The sequence below is a fragment of the Zalophus californianus genome, chromosome 4, assembly GCF_009762305.2.
Source record: "Zalophus californianus isolate mZalCal1 chromosome 4, mZalCal1.pri.v2, whole genome shotgun sequence".
NCBI lineage: Eukaryota > Metazoa > Chordata > Mammalia > Carnivora > Otariidae > Zalophus > Zalophus californianus.
In genome coordinates, this window is record NC_045598.1 from 42343631 (window position 1) to 42367552 (window position 23922).

General features: G+C 38.9%; 1 protein-coding gene across 1 annotated transcript in view; it reads left to right on the forward strand.

The window, feature by feature from the left end:
• The window catches only part of ZYG11A (zyg-11 family member A, cell cycle regulator), a 77763-nt gene extending 53841 nt beyond the window's left edge, over positions 1-23922 (forward strand). The window contains 8 exon segments of the mRNA XM_027602077.2: positions 5508-5607; positions 5704-5757; positions 10155-10316; positions 10392-10436; positions 15940-16134; positions 18572-18633; positions 19033-19130; positions 23675-23922. Coding sequence (XP_027457878.2) covers positions 5508-5607; positions 5704-5757; positions 10155-10316; positions 10392-10436; positions 15940-16134; positions 18572-18633; positions 19033-19130; positions 23675-23922 — 964 coding nt within the window.

Sequence of the window (23922 nt, forward strand, 5' to 3'; positions counted from 1 at the left end):
TTGACTGGAAAGCCTTAGTGATAAACAGTCGATTAACACGTATTTTGTATGTTAAGTATTATTATATTCTGTATTCTACAATAAAGTAACCTAGAGAAAAGAAAATGTTATTAAAATCATAAATGAGAAAGTATAATACATTTACAATACCATAAAAGCTTACATTATCTGTTTATAAGATGAATCCTCCGTCAGTACCTACATCAATATCATCTTACATCATACAAAACACTGTAGATGTATGTATTACTAAGACTAGATATCAAAAATGAAAAGGAAGGGGCACCTGGGTGGGTCAGTCGGTTAAGCGTCCGACTCTTGATTTCGGCTCAGGTCATGATCTCAGGGATATGAGATCGAGTGTCAGGCTCCATGCTCAGCAGACAATCTTCTCTCCTTCCTCCTCTCTCTCTCTGCCCCTCCTCCTGCTCACGCACTCTCTCTAAATAAATCTTTACAAAAAAAAAAAAGAAAGAATGACAATGTAGGGCACCTGGCTGGCTCAGTCGGTAGAACATGTGACTCTTGCTGTCACGGTCATGAGTTCGAGCTCCACGTTGGGGATGGAGTTTACTTAGAGAGAAAGAAAACAATGTGAAAAAGAAATACTTATTTACAGGGTACCTGGGTGGCTCAGTTAGTTAGGCACCTGACTCTTAATTTTGGCTCAGGTCATCATCTTGGGGTTGTGGCTCTGTCAGGCTCTGCCCTGAGTGTTCACGTGTACACACACACACACACACACACACACACACACACACACACACACACACACACACTCTCTCTCTCTCTCTCTCAAAAACAAAACAAAACATGTATATATATTTATTTACAGGTATATTCATGCCCCGATAATGGAGAAGCAGCAATATGATTGCTTTATGGTAGTGTTGTATAATCAATAGACTTGCTTCATGGTAGTGTAGCCTCCCACTAATGAATGAATTGCTATGAAATTTTTATGGCATACAGTATAACAGTCATATTTATAATACGATATTGGAAACACTGTTACATTAAAAAAAATAAAACTACTGGGGCGCCTGGATGGCTCAGTCGTTAAGTGTCTGCCTTTGGCTCAGGTCATGATCCCAGGGTCCTGGGATCGAGCCCCGCCATCAGGCTCCTGCTCAGCGGGAAGCCTGCTTCTCCCTCTCCCACTCCCCCTGCTCGTGTTCCCTCTCTCGCTGTGTCTCTCTCTGTCAAATAAATAAATAAAATCTTAAAAAAAAAAAAAAAACTACTTACCTGTGGTGATAGGCTGATAAGCAGTTTCTCCAGTTATGACAGAAAGGCATACTGTATGGTAATGTAATTCTTTGAAAGCAAAGTTATAAGCTGTAAGAAAACTAACACATTATTAATTTTATATTAAATATCACTTACCTTATGCCATATAAGTATAGGCTGTCCACTTCCGGTCTCGCATGTGATGTTCTCCATTGTGAATACTTAGGTAATGATGATAATGACGACACAGAAACATCTCATACAGTTCTTGCTGTGCAGTTATTAGATGTTTACATGAAGATACATACACAACAGATAAGTTTATTAACTGTAAGCATGATGGTTATTTACTGCTCATTAAGTGGAAGTGGATCATCATAAAGGTCTTTATCCTCATTGTTTTCATGTGGAGTAGGCTGTGAGGGAGAAGAGGAGGGGTTGGTCTTGCTGTCTTGGGGGTGGACGAGGTGGAGGGATTGAGAGGGGAGGCAGGCACACTTGGGGTACCTTGACAGAAATACATCATAATTTCTGTCTGACTTCTTTGCTTTTTCATTTCTCTAAAAATATTTCTATATAGTACCAATCCTTCTTCTACCATATGCTTTAGTTTCTTTGCCCATATCATAGAAGGGTCCATGTTATAAAAGAAGTCAAAAGCAGTCTTGAATAATCAGGACCCTTCTGCCAGATTATCTAATGTCAGTTTATTTTCTGGCACTGCTTCTCCTATGTCTTCTTCCTCATTGTTGGACACTGGTTTGGAAGAGCTCATGTCCATCAAGTTGACATCTGTTAATTCCTCCGGTGTGGGGTGTATCGAGCTCTTGAATTCCTCCAAGATCCATATCTTGAAACTGTTCACTCCCCACCCTTTTTTGGCCTTATCTACAATCTCTTTCATGATTTCCTTGATTGGCTCTGTTATAAATCCTGTGAAGTCACGCACAGCATCTGGACACAGTTTTCTTCAGCAGAAATTTATTGTTTCAGGCTTGATGGCTTTTTTTTTTTTTTTTAAGGCTTGATGGCTTTTATGGCTTTTTCGATAACAACAGTGGCATCCTCAGTGGTGTAATCCTTCCAGACTTTGATGACGTTCTATTAGGATTCTCTTCCATAGCATTGACAGTCCTTTCCATAGAATACTGTGTGTAATGAGCCTTAAACGTCCCTATCACCCCCTGATCTGGCTGAATTAGAGGCGCTGTGTTTGGGGGCATATAGACCACTTTAGTGCCTTCAGTTTTGAACTCATGGGATTCTGGGTGGCCAGGAGCATTATCCAATATCAAAAGAACTTTAAAAGGCAGTCCTAAACCAATATTGCACTATATAAACTAACTAGAATTTAAAGAAAAATTTAAAAATTAAAAAAAAAAAAAGGACAGTCCTTTACTGGCAAGGTACTTCCTGACTTCAGGGACAAAGTATTGATGGAACCAATCCAGAAAAGGGATTTTTTTTTTAAGATTTTATTGATTGATTGATTGATTGACAGAGTGAGAGTACAAGCCAGGCGGAGTGGCAGGCAAAAGGAGAGAGAGAAGCAGACTCCTCACTGAGCAGGGACCCCCCCCCCACGTGGGGCTCAATCCCAGGACCCTGGGACCATAACCCGAGCCAAAGTCATACATATGCTTAACCAACTGAGCCACCCAGGCACCACCAGAAAAAGGATTCTTGTTTAAGCCTTCTTCTTGTACAACCAAAAGACTAGCAGCCAGTGTTATCTTTTCCCTTCAAGTCTTGGGGATTAGCAGCTTTATAGACAAGGGCAGTTCTTATCATAAAGCTAACTATTTGCACAAACAGTAGAGTTAGCCTATCCCTTTCTGCCTTAATTCCTGGTGCTTGCTTCTCTCTCTTACTAATAAATGTCCTTTGTGGCATTTTTTCCCCCCCGGAATGGAGCATTTTCATCTACATTAGAAACTTGTTCAGGATAGATCTCTTTCTTCTCCATGATTTTCTTAATGGTGTCTGGGAACTCATCTGCTGCCTCTTGATTGGCAGAAGCTGCTTCTCCTGTTATCTTGACATTTTTTTAATTCAAACCTCTTTCTAAAATTGTCAAACCATCCTTTGCTGACATTGAATTTTGCAGTTTTAGATCCTTCACCTTCCTTTTGCTTTAACTTGTCATGTAATGAATTTACTTTTTGTCGAGTCATAATAGAGTCTGTAAGTATGGCTTTCTGAAAGCAATCCTGTACCCACATAAAAGCTGCATTTTCAAAGAGATAAAAAGGTGTTTTGCAAAAAGTGCAAGGTTTTCATTTCTGCTGGCATAGCTGCAACAACTTTACAAATTTCTTTTTCTGTTTTTACAATGGTCCTTATACTGGATTCATTTGTCTTGAAATGATGGGTACCCCCAGCTGCAGACCTTAGTCTATGGTAGATATCAGGCAATCAGCTTTTTCTTGTAATGTCATGACTTTTCTCTGCTTCTTGGGAGCACTTCCAACATCACTAGTGGCACTTTGTGTGGGTCCCCCCATGATGTTACTCAGGGTTTACAGTATTTCACTAAACACAATGAAAAATATGCGAGAACTGTAAGAGATTACTTTTTACTTTTCAAATTACTGGAAAGACGAACTGCTCATATGGAGTGATTAGTTTTGCATGGCATTTTAAGTGAATACTCACAATGCTTGAGCTCACCCCCGTATTGACAGGAGGTGGCTGCAAAATAATAATTGTATAGTATGTACTACAGTTAATTTTATGCTGTTACCATTTAATACTGCATCTTTATGTTTGTTTACATTTCTCTTGACTGAATGGTCAGTGTTTGTATAAATTTTAATAAATTTTAACCTTTTATAGTAGAGGTGTGTATATTTTATGGTTATAAATAGTAAAAGAAACTACTACCTAGTATCTACATATATTTTATGCATTTATAAGCACCTTTTTCTTAATTTTTTTGATGTTTCTAGACTATGCAGTTTGAGTTTTTCCAAATTGTCGCAAATCTCCAAAAAATTTTCCAGTATATTTATTGAAAAAAATCTGTGTATAGGTGGACCAGTACAGTTCAAACCTGTGTTATTCCAGGGTCAGCTGTGCTCACAAATGTCTCCCGAAGTGATTCCAGTTCAGGGTAGTGAGTGGTAGGAACATGGGCTCCAGAGAGTCAGACATACTTGGATTCAAGTTCTAGCCCTTCCATTATCTTTGTGCATTAATTTCCTCATAAAATGGTGACTCTTCTGAGGGTTAGACAGGACAATGTAAAGTACTTACGGCAGCGCCTAGCTTAAGAAGTAGAGTCTGTTCTGGGGCGCCTGGGTGGCTCAGTCATTAAGCGTCTGCCTTCGGCTCAGGTCGTGGTCCCGGGGTCCTGGGATCGAGCCCCGCGTCGGGCTCCCTGCTCCACGGGAAGCCTGCTTCTCCATCTCCTACTCCCCCTGCTTGTGTTCCCTCTCTCGCTGTGTCTCTCTCTGTCAAATAAATAAATAAAATCTTAAAAAAAAAAAAAAGTCGAGTCTGTTCTAAACATTAGTCATTCTTATTATTTTATTGATAATAATTAAGAAAATCGTCTTTGTAGACTCCAAAGGGGCTCCTCCTGAGGCCTTTATAGTCTTCCAGATTCATAAGCTCAAAAACATTTATAATAGTTGCTGCTAATGGCAGGAAAATTAAGCACAGGCTAACATGAACAAAGCCTGTGATACGTTGGCACAGAGTTGTAGACTAAGCCATTCTCAAATCTAATTGAGATGTGTACTTAAAATGGGAGTTGACTTTTAAAATTACAATAGGGAAGATGGTCTTACTGATTAAAAAAAAAAATCTATTTCTACCTTCTCTTGAGAAGTTAGATCTTTCTCAACTCAGTCTTCATTCCTACAGTTGCAATCAATAGGAGCTGACTACCAGCTACCCCTTTAAAAAGGCAGGCATTCTCTCTAGCTATGTGATGTGTTTGCTGTGGCATTTTAGCATTGTCTACAATTCAGATTATAAATTACTACCTCTAGGGGAACTTCTTTCCTTTTTTCAGACCCATCATAGTAGAAACTGAATGCTTAAAATAAGTCTTTCTTAGATCTGCTTATCTTTCTTTGAATTCTGTGCATTTCACTTACATTCTTATTTGCCTGCTCTCTTCTTCTGATCTTCTCTTTTTGTCAGATGCTCTTTATTTTCATAGTTGAGGCTTTAGAAACCTAAGATACAGGATTTGTTGGGGATGCTAAGTGATTTCCTCTTTCCTTATGTACAGTTTAAAACTTTATTGTGAGAAAAATACTGCTTTTCAGGTTCGATGCTGCCAAGTTTGTTATGAGATGGCTCTGTAAACATGAGAACCCCAAGATGCAAACAATGGCAGTGAGCATCACCTCTATTCTAGCCCTGCAGGTATGTGATCACTAAAGGCAAGATTTCTGTCTCTAGTCTTGACGGAGCTCTGATAGACCTCCAGTATTTCACTTTCGGCTTTTTGTTTGCTTATAGCTCTCACCTGAGCAAACTGCACAACTTAAGGAAGAGCTCCTCATGGCAGTTAAGGTAGGTGGGTTGTCACTTTCATAACCTTTTTTCTAATAAAATTTATGAACATAGTTTAAAAAGTCAAATCATTCTAAAAGACTTATAAAATGAAAAATCTGTAAGACCTCCTCCCCAGAAGAAACTACTTTCTACTCTTGGAGCTACTTCTAGTATCTACCTCCACATCTCTAAATAAAATGCTTTTAACTTGATTTATCAGTTTTAGATGTTTCCTAGTGATTCCGCTGCTATGGTAAATAAGAACTTAGCTCTCCCATCTTTACAAATTACCTCCCTTCCCAACACATTTATATCCTAATTTTTTTATTCAAATTCAATTTAATTAACATACTGTATTATTAGTTTCAGAGGTAGAATTCAGTGATTCATCAGTTGCATATAACACACAGTGCTCATTACTTCAATATATCATAATTTTTAATCAGTATTTACATTATGATTGTGCTAACATTGCTCACTAAAAAAGCATACATTTTTGTTTTATTTTGTACTTATTTTGAGATGAAGCTTGCGATAACTCCCCCTCCCCCCAGTCATTTATGTTTCCTGTGAACTATTTATTCATGGCCTTGATATGTTTTCCCTTGGGTTGCTCGCTTTCTTCTGATTTATAAGGTTTCTATTTATATTAAGGAATTGGACCTTTGTGATATGAGATGCATCTATTTTCCCCACTTGGCTGTTTGACTGTTTTTACTTTATTTATGGCATATTTTGCCATGCAGTAGTTTATAGGATTGAATTTATTATTTTATTTCTCTGACGTTGATGGCACATTTTGAAAGTATTTCTAAGAATTTCTCATGATTTTTAACATGTAAATACTTGATTTACTTGGAGTTTTTTTTTTTTTTTTTTAGATGTAAAGGTCTGTTTGTCTTCTCAGTGTCTGCCTCTGCACCTTTCTTGAATGAATTATCTTTTCTCCACTGTTATGCATTGCTGCCTCTATCATATATTAAATTCCTATATCTGTTTGCATCTATTTCTGGACTTTGTGCTGTGTTAATTTGTATGTCTGTTTATATGCTGATATCACACTTTTTATTTATTGGCTTTATAAATCCCTTAGTAGTTAAGATCTTTCCTTGGGTTTCTTTAGTTATCCTTTTGTTTTTTTAATGTGAACATCAGAAGTATGTGGTGTTTTCTTCCTGTTGATACTCTGTATTTCTTAAATTTATTCCTAAGGCCTTTACCTTTTGTATTGCTGTTACAAGTGGAATCTCCTGAGTATTTGGTATCTAGTCAGCAGGTTTGGGGGTAAACATCAGAGTGATTTTCGACGTGTTAAGTTCTGAGATGCTTGAGATGTCAAGGAGGCAGTTTGATAGAGGGTGCAGCTCAGAGGATTGGGTGGGCAGGGCTAGAGAGTAATTTGAGTCATCAGTTCTGATATGGGGTGCAAGTACCTACCTAAAGAGTGTGGAGTATATAGAGAGAAAAGAAAAGGACTGGAATGAGTATGTTGGAAGAGAAGGAGGAGCCAGGAAAAGAGAGAGGAGTGTCCAAAATGAGATAGTAGAAAAACAGGAAAGAGTGATGTCTTTGAATCCAAGAGAATTATTTCAAGAAAAATTGAGCAGTTATGTCAGATGCTATTGAGTGGTTGAGTGAAATGAGGATAGAGTTGCCAGTTGGATTTGGCAAGATGGAAGTCATTAGTTGTCTTGTTTACATTATGTTGGTGCAGTAGTGGGACAAAACCTGTTTGGACTACATGATGAGCAAATGAGAGATGAGAAATGGAGGCAACTTTTGGTATATTTTATTTTTTTATTTTTAAAGATTTTATTTATTTATTTGTCAGAGAGAGAGAGAATACAAGCTGGGGGAGCAGCAGGCAGAGGGAGAAGCAGTCTCCCCGCTGAGCAGGGAGCCCGATGCGGGGCTCAATCCCAGAACCCTGGGATCATGACCTGAGCCGAAGGCAGACGCCTAACAACTGAGCCACCCAGGCGTCCCTCGATATATTTTAATGAGAAAGAAAGAAAAAGGAAGATACTACATGGGCCAGTAGTTGTTTTTTTCCAAGATCAGTTACATTAAGATGTATTTTATGCCCGTGAAAATAATTCTGACGAAAAGGGGAAAACTGATGGCAATGGCAAGACAGAGGGAAATAATTTGGTGCCAGATCTTTGTGTGTGTATTGGAATTGTACAGCAAGAGTAAAGATGTTGGCTTTAGACTAGAGCAGAAGGGAAAGAGGAATACATTGATGCAAGCAGATAGGCTGGGAGATTTTGTTAGGAAGAACAGCAATAGTTCTCTGAAAAACTAGATGAAGTGATCAAATAAGAAGAGTAAAAAGATGGTGATTAAAGTTGGAGGAGAGAGAGAATGATGAAGAGTAGTCTTGGGAGCAAATTCATTGAGAAATAGAGTAGAATTTCCAGATACAGTGAATGCCCTCTTAAAGCATTTTGGCAAATATTGAAAGTGAGACTCAAGCATAGTCCTTTTTCAGTGTTCAGATGTTTGGGCCTGGGGCATAAAGTAGGGTGTTTAACGCAGCAGGGTTTTTTTTTTTTTTTTTAAAGATTTTATTTATTTGAGAGAGAGAGAATGAGAGATAGCACGAGAGGGAAGAGGGTCAGAGGGAGAAGCAGACTCCCTGCTGAGCAGGGAGCCTGATGTGGGACTCGATCCTGGGACTCCAGGATCATGACCTGAGCCGAAGGCAGTCGCTGAACCAACTGAGCCACCCAGGCGCCCTGTTTTGTTTTTTCAAATATTTTATTTATTTATTTATTTGACAGAAAGACACAGTGAGAGAGGGAACACAAGCAGGGGGAGTGGGAGAGGGAGAAGCAGGCTTCCCGTGGAGCAAGGAGTCCGAGGCAGGGTTCTAACCCAGGACCCTGGGATCATGACCTGAGCCGAAGGCAGATGCTTAATGACTGAGCCACCCAGGTTGCCCCCATGGGTAAAATTTTTTTTTTTTAAGATTTTTATTTATTTATTTATTTGAGAGAGAGAGCACATGAGATGGGGGGAGGGTCAGAGGGAGAAGCAGACTCCCTGCCAAGCAGGGAGCCCGATGTGGGACTCGATCCAGGGACTCCAGGATCATGACCTGAGCCGAAGGCAGTCGCTTAACCAACTGAGCCACCCAGGCACCCCCCATGGTTAAAATTTTTGAAGTGGTTTCATTTCTCTTGAAAATAGACATACCCTGATTTGTTTAGTGCTGTTATATTTTATGTACCTTTTCATTAGGTGGCTGAGTGAAAACACCTATCTTTTTCCTCTCTTATGACAGTCTAATATGCTTGAAAGAAAGCATGGATACTGGCTTGTGTCCAGAAATATTCTGATCTGAAATGGTGTTTTAGAATCTGTTCAAGTGAACCCATGATTTCTTTAAGCTATTAGGACATATGGTTGTTACAAGTGGAATCTTCTGAGTATTTGGTATCTATTGTCAGTAGGTTTGGGGGATAAAAATCAGAGTGATTTTAGGGGCGCCTGGGTGGCTCAGTCGTTAAGCGTCTGCCTTCAGCTCAGGTCATGATCCCAGGGTCCTGGGATCGAGCCGCACATTGGGCTCCTTGCTCAGAGGGAAGTCTGCTTCTCCCTCTCCCACTCTCCTTGCTTGTGTTCCCTCTCTCCTGTCTCTCTCTCTGTCAAATAAATAAATACAATCTTTTAAAAAAAAAATCAGAGTGATTTTAGATGTCTTAAGTTATGAGGTGCTTGAGATGTCAAGGAGGCAGTTTGATACAGGGTGCAGCTCAGAGTATTGTATGTATGTATGATATGTACTACAACATATGGTTGTAGTACTAGTGTCACCCTCTAGCCATCCTGATCTGCTCAGTGACCTAGAACAGCATACTTTTTCTTTGGCCTGGCTTAACCCGCCCCCCTGCCCCCCGCCCATGTCTCCATTTCTTGCTTAACTCACATATCTCTCTTTCTCTGCTTGTCTCATTTGTCTCAGTTTACATATTACCTTTGCAGGGAGGCTTCCCTTTCCTACCTTTTCTAAAATAAATTGTTAGGCTTTTATGTGTTTCCTTCAGAACATTTACCAAAACTTAAAATTCTTTTATTTAGATGAGAAAAACCAACTATTTTTTTAATCTGTGTCACTTACCTGAATAAGTGCTTGATTTCCAGGTGTTACTAAACATTCTCAGTAAATGAATAATGGAATAGTTAATATGTACTTGATTATGAGTCTTATTAACAAGGACCAAGAACTAGGTTAAGTGCTCATAAAACTTTTTTTCCCCCCTTTAATCCTCATAAAAACCTTAGGAGTTAGGTGTAACTCAGAGAAAAAATGGATCACAAAGCTATTAAGTGGCATAACAACTGTTGCTTTTCTTATATTGTAATCAAGTCAGTCACAGGGGCATTTAACTTTTTGTCTCTTTGGTTTTTAGGAACTTCTAGCAATAGTAAAACAAAAGACTACTGAGAATTTAGATGACGTCACCCTCTTGTTTACTTTGAAAGCACTTTGGAATCTTACAGATGAGTCTCCAGCTGCCTGCAATCACTTTATGGAAAATCAAGGATTGACAACCTTTATCCAAGTCTTGGAGGTGGGAAGACAGGATTGAGTTCGTATGTAAAGTTCTTTTCTTCATGATAAAGTAACTTGTATATTCTTTTGACAGACTTTTTCAGAGTCAGCAATACAAAGCAAAGTACTTGGTCTTTGGGTAAGATGTCTTGTTTTCAGTTAATTCTAATTACTAAAATAAAAAAGTAAATAAAACTAACACTTATGTAGCACCTACTATATGCTAGGCACTTTTATAAGGAATTTCTGTGTATTAACTCATTTAATCTTCACATGATTCCCTATAAAGTAATACCATATCAGTCATCTGTTGCTGTGAACAAACTACAGCTAAAACAATAGCCATTTTATTTACTTTCGAATCTGTGGGTCAGCACATTGAACCCAGCTGTACAGTTCTTCTGGTCTCATGTGGAGTTACTCATGTTGCTGCTGACACCTGGTGGTGTCACCTAGGGCTAGAGCTAGATGCTCTAAGATGGCTTGACTCTTGCTGTGACAGTTGGTGCAAGTTGTTAGTTAGGACTTGTATCTCCATGGGCTTCTCTATTTGGCAGTTTCAGGGTAGCAGTAGAAGGCAAGTCCCACTATATAAGTGCTTCTTAAACCTCTGCTTATGTTACATTTTCTAATGTCTCATTGGGCAAAGCACGTTAGGTGGTCTGGGGTATTTCCTAGTAATCACTTCTCCAACTCTCCAGTAGCAACTGGATATCCTACAGTTCAGTTCAATTCAGTTCTTATATTGAGTGCCTGGAGTTATCATCAGATCCCCCAAGTTAAAGGGCTCAGTTGCATGAGACTGCGCCCACTTCAGTTGCCAGTCATTAAGTCTTGGGCCACCCGTACTTCTGACTGACTGGCTGTAAAGTAAGGGTTTCCACAACCCCCTCCTCAGGTTGATAATTTGTTGAATGGCTCACAGAACTCAGGAAGGCACACTTTACTTGCTATTATCAGTTTATTATAAAGAATACAACTGAGGAACATTGAAATGGAAGAAGTGTATGGGGCAGGAAGGATGGGTACATGCAGAGCTTCCATACTCTCTCTGGGTACACCATGTCCCAGCACCTTGATGTGTTCATCAACTGAGAAGTTCTCCAAACCCATCAGTTAGGATTTTTTATGGAGGTTTCATCACATAGGCACAATTGATTATTAATTCAGTCTTCAGCTCCTCTCCCATCCCCCAGCAGTTATAGGGTGGGGCTTAAAGCCCAGGCTTCTAATTAAGGTGGTTTTTTTGGCAACCAGTCCTCATCCTGAGCTGTTTAGGTGCCTGACAAGAGTTGCCTCATTAGAACAAAGACGCTCCTATCACTTGGGAAATTCCAAGGGACTTAAGAAATCCAAGGGATTTCGGGGCGCCTGGGTGGCTCAGTCGTTGAGCGTCTGCCTTCAGCTCGGGTCATGATCCCAGGGTTCTGGGATCGAGCCCCATATCGGGCTCCTTGCTCCACGGGAGGCCTGTTCTCCCTCTCCCACTCACCCTGCTTGTGTTCCCTCTCTCACTGTGTCTCTCTCTGTCAAATAAATAAATAAAATCTTAAAAAAAAAAAAAAAAAGAAATCCAAGGGATTTCAAGAATTTGGGACAATGACAAAATGTATATTTCTTATTATATGCCCATGGTTAAGCCCAGATTAAAGGAGGTGACCACCCCTTGATGGGAGAAGCAGGGAAGTCACATGGCTAAGTCAAACAGGGATAGGAAAAATTGTGCCATGTTCTGTACTCTACCACACATTGTTAGTTACATTTTATAGACACAGAATCTCTGAGGTACAGAAGTGCCATTTACCCTATGTTACCTAGGTAGTAGGAGGCAGAATCAGAATTCAAACTCAGGCAGTCTGGCCTAGACTTTCTGATATTAACCACTTTATTATACTTCCTTTTTATCAAGGCAGTCAGTTGTTTGGAAATTTCTTTGGGGCACCTGGGTAGTGCAGTCAGTGAAGTGTCCAACTCTTTGGTTCAGGTCTTGATCTCAGGGCTATGAAATCAAGCTCAGTGTCGGGTTCCATGCTCAACGTGGAGTCTGCTTAAGTTTCTCTCTCCCTCTCCCTCTGCCCCTCCCCACCCCCGCACCCCTTAAAATAAATAAATAAATCTTAAAAAAAAAAAAGAAAACAAATTTATTTGCTTATACTGTTATACTACCTCTCAATCAGGATATCCATAACTGAGAAATTTCTTTGTTTCCAAAAGATAAATGTGAAGATTTACAGAAAGTAATGAAGATATACTATAAGTCCCTTCAGTTTGCCGTGCGTAAAATGTATCAAGCTGATGGTCTTATAACATGTGGGAGGTGGTGTTAGGTATACAAATAGCTTTCCAATTTAAGATTGACTATGGTAAGTGCTAGAAAAGAAACACAAAGTCTCATGGGAGCTTTTGATTCTAGATCATGCCTCCCTTGAAAGCAGGGACTATATCTTTTCCTTTGTATCCCTAGCACATATAGGACTTGGAACAGAGTAGAGAGGATTAAATGATTAATATTGGAAATCTGGAAGGTATAGAAAAGTAGAAAAGAGGGACCAAAGAAGCAGGAGACAAAGGTCTTTTGGCTAGGGAAGATGAGAAAATGTAATCATTTGAGGGACACTGTAATACAGAATATCTAGAATTTTGGGAGATGGTAGGAAGAAGAAAAGCAATAGGAAATAAGGCCAGAAAGGTGGATTGGAGCCTCATATATGCTATATAATGTTAAGTGTCCTACTATTAGCTAACCTTTTTTTTTTTTAAGATTTATTTATTTATTTTAGAGAGCAAGGGGAGAGACAGAGGGAGAGGAGAGAGAGAGAGAATCTCAAGTAGACTCCCCGCTGAGCACAGAGCCTGAAACAGGGCTGGATCCCATGACCTATGAGATCATGACCTGAGCCAAAACCAAGAGTTGGATCTTAACCAACTGAGCCACCCAGGTGCCCCTCAGCTAACCTATTCTAAAAGATCTTTTGCTTTTTTTCTGAGAGCCTCTCAGAATGCTGAGGATTTATGAGGTTGCCCCCTTTCCTTCCTTTTTCTGAATGAAGAAGACCCATATTCTTCTGTAGCTTGCATCTTCTCAACATTTTGTTTATAGACTCTTGAAATGAAAAAGCTGCTAGAAAAGTAGCCTCTGCCAGGCTTACAAGAGAAATCTTGAGATTCACCTAAGGTGTCCTCAGTTATGCTAAGGATGCTATTGTGTTGTCTCTCCTTGTTCAGGGCTTCCATCTGATCAACTTAATGTTGAAATCCTGCTACTGGTGAGGATATGTATAGCTGGCTTTGGGGAAAAATGGGTAAATCTCAGAATAGTGCAGTTTCTGCTGAAATCAATAGGGTATAGCTGGTCTTGTGAAAAACTGGGGGAAGTGAGCTCAGAACAATGCAGTTTTCTGCATGGCGCCGTATGCTTGTTTTTAACATACTAGTTTCTAGGGTATACTTTTCTGAAAGCTACTTCAGAAGGAACAATAACTGCTGTGTTCAATTTAACTATGTGTTTCACTTCTAAACCTTTGTTTTTAATCTCAGTGGTAGGCAGACCCTAAAGTGACCTCCAGTGATTCTTCTCTCCTGGTGTTCATGTCTTTGTGTAATGCCGTCCTGTCAAATGTGGGCAGGAACTGTGACTTGCTTCTTACCAACAGAATATGGCAAAGATGATAGGACATCACTCCCATGATTATGTTACAATGTATATACAGTAGACACACCCCCCATCCACGGTTCTGGTTACTTGCAGTGTGGAAGCAGGTGATCCTTCTTCTGACAAATGGTCAGAAAGTCAGTAGTAGGCTAACGCTATGTCACATGCCTATGTCATCCACCTCTTTATCTTGTCATATAGGCATTTTATCATCTCATCACAAGCAGAAGGGTGAGTACAGTAGAATAAGTTATTTTGAGAGAGACCACATTTGTGTAACTTATTATATTGTTACCATTGTTCTATTATTATTGTTGTTAATCTCTTACTGTGCTTAATTTATAAATTATACTTTACCATAGATATGTATATATAGAAAAAACATAACATAGTATATATAGGGTTTTGTACTATCTGCAGTTTCAGGCATATCCACTGGGGTCTTAGAACATGTCCTCTACAGATAAGAGGGGACTTCTGTATCAGTCCTTCTTGCTAATAGGTATGCAAAGAGACTCTTCTTAACTGTCTTTGAAAAAGCAAGCTGCCATGAAATAAGTGGTTGGAGAAGGGAGAAGCCCACGTGGGAAGGAACTATGAGCAGCTTCTAGGAGCTAAGGGTGGCCTCCAGCAAGAAACTGAAACCCTCAGTTTTGCAGCTGTAAGGAAATGAATTTTGCCAACAGTCTGAGTGAGCTTGGCAGTAGGTTTCCCTCTAGCGGAGCCCGCAGATGAGAATGCAGCCCAGCCAGCACTTTGTGGCTTTGTGACATCTCAGAGTAGAGGGGCCAGCTAAGCCATGGATGAAACTGAGAGAAAAAATATTTTAAGCCACCAAGTTTGCAGTAGTTTGTTAAACAACAACATAGAAAACTAATACATATAAAATACAATGCCACCTGTCTTTCATTGTTACTGTTAAATTTCAAGCTAATGTAACATATAGTAGGCCCTGAGGAACTTTAAGTATTCAGTCAGGCCTGGATTTTATTCTAGTTCAACCAGTTATTAGCAGTGTGAACCTGACAAGTTCACTGACCGACAAGTTAAGTCTTGCTGAGTGACTTATTTATTTGTACAACCGTGTTAAAGATTAACTGAGTGGATCCTGGGGGCACAGTCAGTTGAGCGTCTGACTCTTGGTTTCGGCTCAGGTTGTGATATCAGGGTCGTGGGATCAAGGTCAGTGTGAAATCTGCTTAAGACTCTTCCTGGGCGCCTAGGTGGCTCAGTTGGTTAAGCGACTGCCTTCGGCTCAGGTCATGATCCTGGAGTCCCTGGATCGAGTCCCGCATCAGGCTCCCTGCTTGGCAGGGAGTCTGCTTCTCCCTCTGACCCTCCCCCCATCTCATGTGCTCTCTCTCTCTCATTCTCTCTCTCTCAAATAAATAAATAAAAATCTTAAGAAAAAAAAAAAAGACTGTCTCTTCCTCCGGCACCTGGGTGGCTCAGTTGTTAAGCGCCTGCCTTTGGCTCAGGTCATGATCCTGGAGTCCTGGGATTGAGCCCTGGGATTGGGCTCCCTGCTTGGTGGGGAGTCTGCTTCTCTCTCTGACTCTCCCCCTTCTCATGCTTTCTCTCTCTGTCTCATTCTCTCTTTCTCTCTCTCAAATAAATAAATAAAATCTTAAAAAACAAAAAGACTCTCTCTTCCTCTCCGTTTGTGCCTCCCCACTCTGCATGCTCACACTCTCTGAAATAAATGAATAAAGCTTTAAAACAAGATTAAATGAGATAAGGCAGATAAAAAGACTTTTGTCTAGTACAGTGCCTGGCACTTAGTAAGTGCTTACTCAGTGATTTGTCGTTACTGATCATCCTCATCATCAAGGGGTGGGATTGTGGGGTATTAGGCTAAATTGAGAGGGAGGAGGATGGGACTAAGTGTTCTGTCTGTATCTGAGCTAAGCAGTAGGAGAGGGGGAGGAGCCAGTGTCTGATTCTGTCTTCCTTTCTATCCCTGATATTTTCTGCTTCATCTGGCCTGTAGAACAACATAGCTGAAGTTAGAGAACTCTCTTCCAAGCTGGTGACTGAAGATGTGCTGAAACATATTAGCAGCTTGCTCCATAGCAAAGAAATGGAAGTCAGCTATTTTGCTGCAGGCATCATAGCCCACCTGACATCTGACAAACAGCCCTGGATGTCCCATGTCCTTCAGAGGAGTGCTCTTCTCCAGGATCTGGTACAAGGACCATTCCTCTTTACAAAATCTGGAATAATCTCTCCTTGCAGGAAACTTATTTTTCTAGATAATAAGAATTTTAGAAATATGTTTTCATTGTAGAAAATGGGAAACATAATAGAAAAGTATAAAGAAAATATTCTAAATCACTTATACCCTACCATCCAATGCTAACTTTGTTAACACTTTGTTACATTCCTTCTGATATTTTTCTTTTATAAAAGTTACCATTGCAAACAGTTGTATATGGTTTTACCAGTTCTCTTTCCCACTTTCAGCTCCTTTTCAGGCTATTTCTTTTGGTATTTGCCTCCATATCTCTAAATAACATCTGTTACTACTTCTTGACTTTGCAGTAATAGGCATTGTCTGTTCATTCATTTTCCCTCTCTGGAAAATGAAGATTCTTTTTCTCATTGTCTCTACGCACACCTTTCCTATACTCCAAGTATAAATCTCCTTTCAGCATAGTCAAACATACTCTATCCATTTCAGCTTCTCAGAGACTTTTCTCAGAACCTTCTGTTTTCTTCCATCTGGTCTGCTTATTTGTGTATCTGCCATACTGCTCTCATCTTGGGATATTCCATTACTATCATTGTGGGGATCCTCTTTGCCTCTGTTGGGTCATATCTAGTAGTTTCCTAAGACGAAATGCATGAAATAGAAAACTTCAGACCTCTGTTTGAAAAGGCCGTTATTTTTCCTTCACGTTTAATTGGTCACATGGTTGGGTATAGAATTTTAGTTTTGGAATATTTTCCCTTCAGAATTTTTAAGCCATTGGCTTCTTTGTCTTTTCTTTCTTGGTATCACTGTTAAGAAGCCACATGCCATTTTCCTTTGGGACCTTTAAGATCTTTGTCCTCAGTGTTTAGAAATCTCAGCAGTGTGCGTTGATATAGGTTTATTTTCTGTTATGTTGGCTACTTATTGCTCTGGAAGCTTGTTTCCTTTAGTTCTGGGAAATTTCTTTCTTTCTCCCTTCTCTCTTCTCCCCTCCTCCCCACCTTCCCTCTTCTCTTTTTTTTTCTGGGTTGTCAGCCTTCATGGACTCAATTTTTTCTTGCCTATTTCCCTTTTTGTCCTTTTTAAAAAAAATCTTTTTAAATTTCCACTCCTATTGGATTTTGCATTTATATTTTTATCTTCTATATTTCATTATATAATTATATTTTAATGTAATTTTATATATTATAATTTTTATAATATGTACATTTAATATACCTTTATACTTTGTATATAATACATTTTTTAATGTTTATTATGTATACTTACATATTTATTTTGTATTTATATATTTCTGTTTTTAATTTCTAAGAACTCTTTTTTTTGTTCTGAGTGCTTTTTTTATACAATATCGTACTCTTTTTCCATGGTTGCTGTATCTGTTATCTCTTTAAAGGTTTTAATGATTAGTTTGGGTAGTTTTTTTGTTTGTTTTTTTAAGTTTTTCTCTTCCTTCAAGGTCTCTGCTTCCTGCAAGTTGCTTTTTTCCCCCTATTTGGTTCCTTTATGTTACAGATTTTCTTAAACTATATGGTGATCCTCAGCTGTCCAGTCATATCTAAGAGTGGGGCTGTTTGGAAGCTGCGTGTGGATGGGTAGAACTCGTCAGCTGTGGGTTTCACTTAGAGTGATCTGGATTAGTCATTGTCATTGTTACCAGATCTTTTGTCCTGAGCTGGTTGGAATTTACCTGAGGAAGAATCTTCTGTTCTTCTGACTGAAAATTACAAGCTTGGTTCCAACGGTCTGAAAGCCCATTAGAGGAAGAGAGTTGAGGACAGGGGACTCTGAGCATTTATCATTTAGATTTTCACTTCATCCTCTGTTTTTATCATGGTACTCTTACCCTCAGTTGTTTGCAAGGTTGCCCAGTCCAGAAGTTTTTGTTAGGAGTGGGGGAGAAGATCTGGGAGTCTTGATTCTTTAGCACTTTAAATCAGTCCTCCTGTTTTCAATCTTACCTCTAATCTCATTTCCTGAAGTAACGAGTGTGCCAGTTTAAGTCTCTTGTGGGTTCTGTTCAAATTGGTTCATTTTTTAACATTCTCCAGTGCTAGATCTATTAAATCAGTTACCATTTTCCTTCTGCTTTGTTCTTGTGTGTTTGCCTTCTTTTATCTTAAACCATTTGTACTATTCTGTTCATGGGATTTAGGGAAGGAATGGATGCATGCTCAATCCTGCATCTTTAAACAGAAGCCCCTTTTGCACTATTTTCCACACGACTTTGTTCATATTTTACATATATAATGGTTATCTAATTGATATTTTGGCAGGTAGGGATACCTTAATTTGGGTAATCATTCCCATATTTTGAAAATTTGTTTTTTCATATACATATAAGTATAAATGACATAAAACAGCCTATTATGGCCTTTTAAAAATTATGGAACACAATACTAGAATCTCGGTTTCTCTTCCTGTATAGTATGCAACCATCCAGAATTGGCCAAGTTCAAGTTGTAAGATGACAGCATTGGTGACTTACAGGTAATCTCGTGATGGTGTAGTACTTCTCTTAAAGCTTGTCCTCATTGTACTATGTAGAGGCCATGGTACAGTGATAAAATATTACAGTCAAATAACCTTGTGTTCAAATCCTGTTTCTATGATTTTGGGAAAATCACTTTTAGAAGATCTCTGAGACTCAGTTTTTCTCATCTGTAAAATGAGGCTATCTGATAGTCTGCAAGATTGAGGTTGAAATGAGATATTGAATGTAAAGAGTATCTAACACAAATGCAGTTTCTTAAACATTAGCTTCTGATATATGCTCAACAATGTGTCTGTCTCAGTGAGGAACTGACCCTATGTGGAAAAGATTGAAAATAATTATTATATCTCTGACACTAGCCCGAGTTTTGAATGAACTTCTTTGTGCCTTTTTAGATCCTTCAAGGCATTTTTCCCGCTCCTTGGCAACTTCTCTCAACCAGCAGTTCAGCTCTGGGCACTATGGGCAATGTATCATGTCTGCAGTAAAAACCGTATGTATTCAAAACAATACTTTTCTTTTTTTTTTTTTTTTTAAGATTTTATTTATTTATTTGAGAGAAAGAATGAGAGAGAGAGAGAGAGCACATGAGAGGGGAGAGGGTCAGAGGGAGAAGCAGACTCCCTGCCAAGCAGGGAGCCCGATGCGGGACTCGATCCCGGGACTCCAGGATCATGACCTGAGCCGAAGGCAGTGGCTTAACCAACTGAGCCACCCAGGCGCCCCAAAACAATACTTTTCCAGCTATTTTTCTGTATAAAGACTAAATTCAAGATGGAATTTTGGAAATGTGTTCACCTGTGTACTGAATTTAACTCTCCTGTTTTATTTTAATTTTTTTAAAGATTTTATTTATTTTAGAGAGAGGGTGTGGAGGGAAGAGGGGCAGGAGGAGAGAGTCTCAAGTAGTCTCCTCATTGGGCATGGAGCCCGACGCAGGACTTGATCTCATGACCCTGAGATCATGACCTGATCTGAAATCAAGAGTCAGACGCTTAACCAACTGAACCACCCAGGCGCCCCCTGTATTTAACTCTTTTAAAAAAGAAATTGCAAAATGTTTTTGTTTAAAAAATGCTACAGAATTGGGGGAATGAACTGGGGGATGGGCATTAAAGAGGGCACTTGAAGTAATGAGCACTGGGTGTTGTATGCAACTGATGAATCACTGAATTCTACCTCTGAAACTAATAATATGTATATGTTAATTAAACTGAATTTAAATAAACAGTTTTTTAAAATGCTGTAGAATTATATATTTGGGGGTTGATGTCAAGCTGTATAGAAAATGAAAGTTGGCTTCCACTCCTATTCTCCACAGGCAAGTACTGTTAATAATTTGATAACTATAACTGTCCTTCCAAATACTTTTCTATACACATACCGTAGTTAATATATAGAATATGTAAATATGAATGTTTTTAAATGAAATGGGCTCATTCTGTGTTGATGTCCTATAGCTTCCTCTTTTCACTCAACAGTTTATCATGACTAATACTTTTCCTATAGTAATACATACATCTACCTCTTTGTAATGGTTTTTGGGAGGCTGGGGGATCAGGAGTCAGGGGCTGTTTCCCAGCCAGATTAAATGTTTTTCCATATTTGGCTGTTTTGGGCATTGGGGGCTTACATTCTCTGCTAAGGATTATTGTAAAAAATTATTGCTCTTGTTATAAAAGAAATATAGGCTATATTTTTATGCTAAAAAACTCAAGAGCTAACTTTTAGAATTAAAGGACTAGCTACCAACAAAAGTATAAAATACCAAAAATAACTTTAACAAATATGAGACCTATATGCAGAAAATTGAGAAATAATTGAAAAACCTGAAGTGATTATGAGACATACTATATTCCTAGATGGAAAGACTTTTTAAGAGACAGATGTCAGATCTTTTCAATTTTTGGATATACTATAATTCAAGTGGATGAGTGTGATACAAGGGATTTGAAAATTATTCTAAAGTTAACCTGGCAGAATAATCAAGAAAGAACTGACCAAGAAAAATGGTTTTTAGGAATCTCCCTTAACACTTCTCTTTAAATTGTAAAAAAGTATTCTGAGGGGTGCCTGGGTGGCTCAGTCAGTTAGGAGTCTGCCTTAGGCTCAGGTCATGATCCCAGGGTCCTGGGATAGAGCCCCATGTCTGGCTTCCTGCTCAGTGGGGAGTCTGCTTCTCCCTCTGCCTCCCCCCACTCGTGCAAGGGGACTGCTCTCTCTCTTGCATTCGCACATAAATAAATAAAATCTTAAAGAAAAAAAAAGTATTGTGAATGGTGCTGGCGTATGAACAGATACAGGCAGATTTGCCAGTCAGAAGGCCCTGGAACAGACTTTAGTATATAGCAATAACTATAACAACTAGAACTTAGTTGAGTACTTTCTCTGTGCCAGGCAGTATTGCAAGCTCTTTATGAGTTAACTCATTTAATCTTCACAACAACTAGAAGAGGGTAGCATTATTATTATTATTATTATCATCATTATTATTATTATCATTATTATTATTATCCATCTGTTACAGATGAGAAAACAAGGCACAGAGAACTTATGTAACTTGCCCAGAGTTAAAATAGCTAGCAACTGGCAGAACTCCAGATGACGACTATGAATTAAACTGCTTAGTATTTCTTCATTATATGGATCCAGTTTGCTTTAGATGGACATTGTTTCTGTTTCTAGTCTTTTCTATTGTAAGCACTACTTTAGTGAATATTAACATATTCATATACAATGAATAGACATTTACACACTATATCAGGTGAAGATGCACATGTGGGTAATTAGGAGGACAGATGCTAGAAACAGACTATCCTCTCTGTTCCCAGTTTCTGCCATTTACTAACTGTGGGAACTTGAGCAAGTTACTTGACCTCACTGTGTCCCAGTTTCCTTATCTATAAAATAATACTTACTTCATAGGGCTGTTATGAGAATTAAGTGGGTTAATATTTAAGCATTTAAAACACTGCTTGGCTCATAGTATTAGCATTTGTACATAGCATAGTATTAGTTCACACAGAGTACATAGCATTTATTAAATAAAATATATCATTTTGCATGTGTGTGAGTTCATCTGCAGAATATGTAGAATTGCTGAGTCAAAATGTTAGGAACACTTATAATTTTGATAGTTATTGCTAAACTGTTTTCCAGAGAATTGATTACCAATTTTCATTCCTGCCAGCAATGTATGAGAGCTTGCCAGTCGCCTTACATTCGTACAACAATGTTTAATTGAACTTTTTGATCTTTGCCAATCTAAGGTGAAAGTGATAGTCTCACTTGACATTTTAAATGCAGTTAACCATCTTATATTGAAAAGTCCTTTTCTTCCCTTGAATTGTCTATTGATATTCTTTATTCACCTTTTATCTATTGTTTGTTGGTCTTTCTCTTTTTAATTTGAAGGAACTCTTGCAAATATTTTTTCCCAGTTTATCGTCTTGACTTTGTTCATTGTGTTTAGTCAGCCTTTTGTTATATGGCCTCTGGATTTCAGGTCACAAACTTTTCAAAATTGATGAAAATTCTCAGCTATTTAAAAATATTACCCTTTCCCTATACTTTCCTTATGGAATGTCTATCAGAAGTATCTTGTATCTTCTCTCACTTTATCCTACACATCCTATAGACTTAAAAAATAATTTCAGGGTGGGCGTCTGGGTGGCTCAGTTGGTTAAGCAACTGCCTTCGGCTCAGGTCATGATCCTGGAGTCCTGGGACTGAGTCCTGCATCGGGCTCCCTGCTCGGCGGGGGGCCTGCTTCTCCCTCTGACCCTCTTCCCTCTCGTGCTATCTCTCATTCTCTCTCTCTCAAATAAATAAATAAAATCTTTAAAAAAAAAAATAATTTCCCAGGGATGCCTGGGTGGCTCAGTTGGTTGAATGTCTGACTCTTGATTTCCGCTCAGGTAGTAATCTCAGGGTTGTGGGATTGAGCCTCACATGGGGCTCCGTGCAGGGCGTGGGGCCAGCTTGTCCCTGTCCCTCCCCCCTTCCTTACTCTCGCTCACTCTCTCTCTCTCAAAAATAAAATATTTTTTAAAAATGTTTAAAAGAACAATTTCCATGTCTGTTTCTTTGTGCTACATTCTTGGTAACTGCAGTGTTTTTAGATCATTATATCTCTCTGTGTCTGATTGGCTTTTGGACTGATTAAGAGAATCTTTTCTAGGCTGCGTTGTAGACATGTTCCTTCAGCAATTTTGTATTTGCTTCTGTCAGGTGCTCTAGAGGTTTCTCTGGGATTGAACTAATTTTTATGTTAACTTCTCAGCTCAAGGGTTCCCAGAACATTTAGGTGTAGGATAAATTCAAATCCTATACCAACTCAGTACTGTGGTTAGGAATTCTTGGGAAAGACTTGTCCAGCCCACTCCTGTGTACCCACCTAGAGCCCAGACCAATCTTAAAGATGTTTCATTGTCTTATCCCTTCTCCTGTATAGTCCTTTGAGGGACCAGCTTTATGCACTGATATATATTTTATTATATATATATTGCTTCTAACTTCGTAAGTTAAAACCTAAATTCTTGGATTACTGAAACTCACAGTCCCTTTCTGCCCCAGAATAACTCTAGGTAGTTATATGAATTTAGGTGCTCTCTGCTCTTTGTATCTGGCTCCTGGACAAATCCTTTACTTTGTACACATGAATATGCATTTAAATTTTTGTTACATTTTTATTCAGCATCTGGTGTTTTCAGGTTATCTAGGTCAACATAATGCCTGACCTTGAAATGTTTATTATATATATAATAAAAGAAGTTCTTATTCTTTTAGCTAGGATTAGAGATTTTGAAGCTTAGAGTTGTCTGGAAGTAAACATACTAAAATAATCATTTGTTATCGCACTACACAAGTCAAGCATTAAGTTTTGACATATTTCTTTTGAATTGACTAATTTTATCTGTTAATTCTCATGTCAGGGGGCTTAAACCTTGGTACCCTTTCTTCAAAAAAGTGAATGTGGTGACTTGGGAATATTTAAAATGCCAATTTGTCCACCAAGTTTCTTTGATTTTCTTTCAGCCAGCAAATACTGCAAAATGTTAGTTGAAGAAGAAGGATTGCAGCTTTTATGTGACATCCAGAAGCACAGTGAGGCAGACCCCCAAGCACAGCAGATTGCAGCCTCCATTCTAGATGACTTCAGAATGCATTTCATGAACTATCAGAGACCCCTTCTGTGTTGAATGCCCTTCTTAACCTCTGGGGCTTCAGAGGTGCTCTCTGTTCTCAGTGTCAGGACTTCTGCCTTGCCAGTAATTGAATGTTGA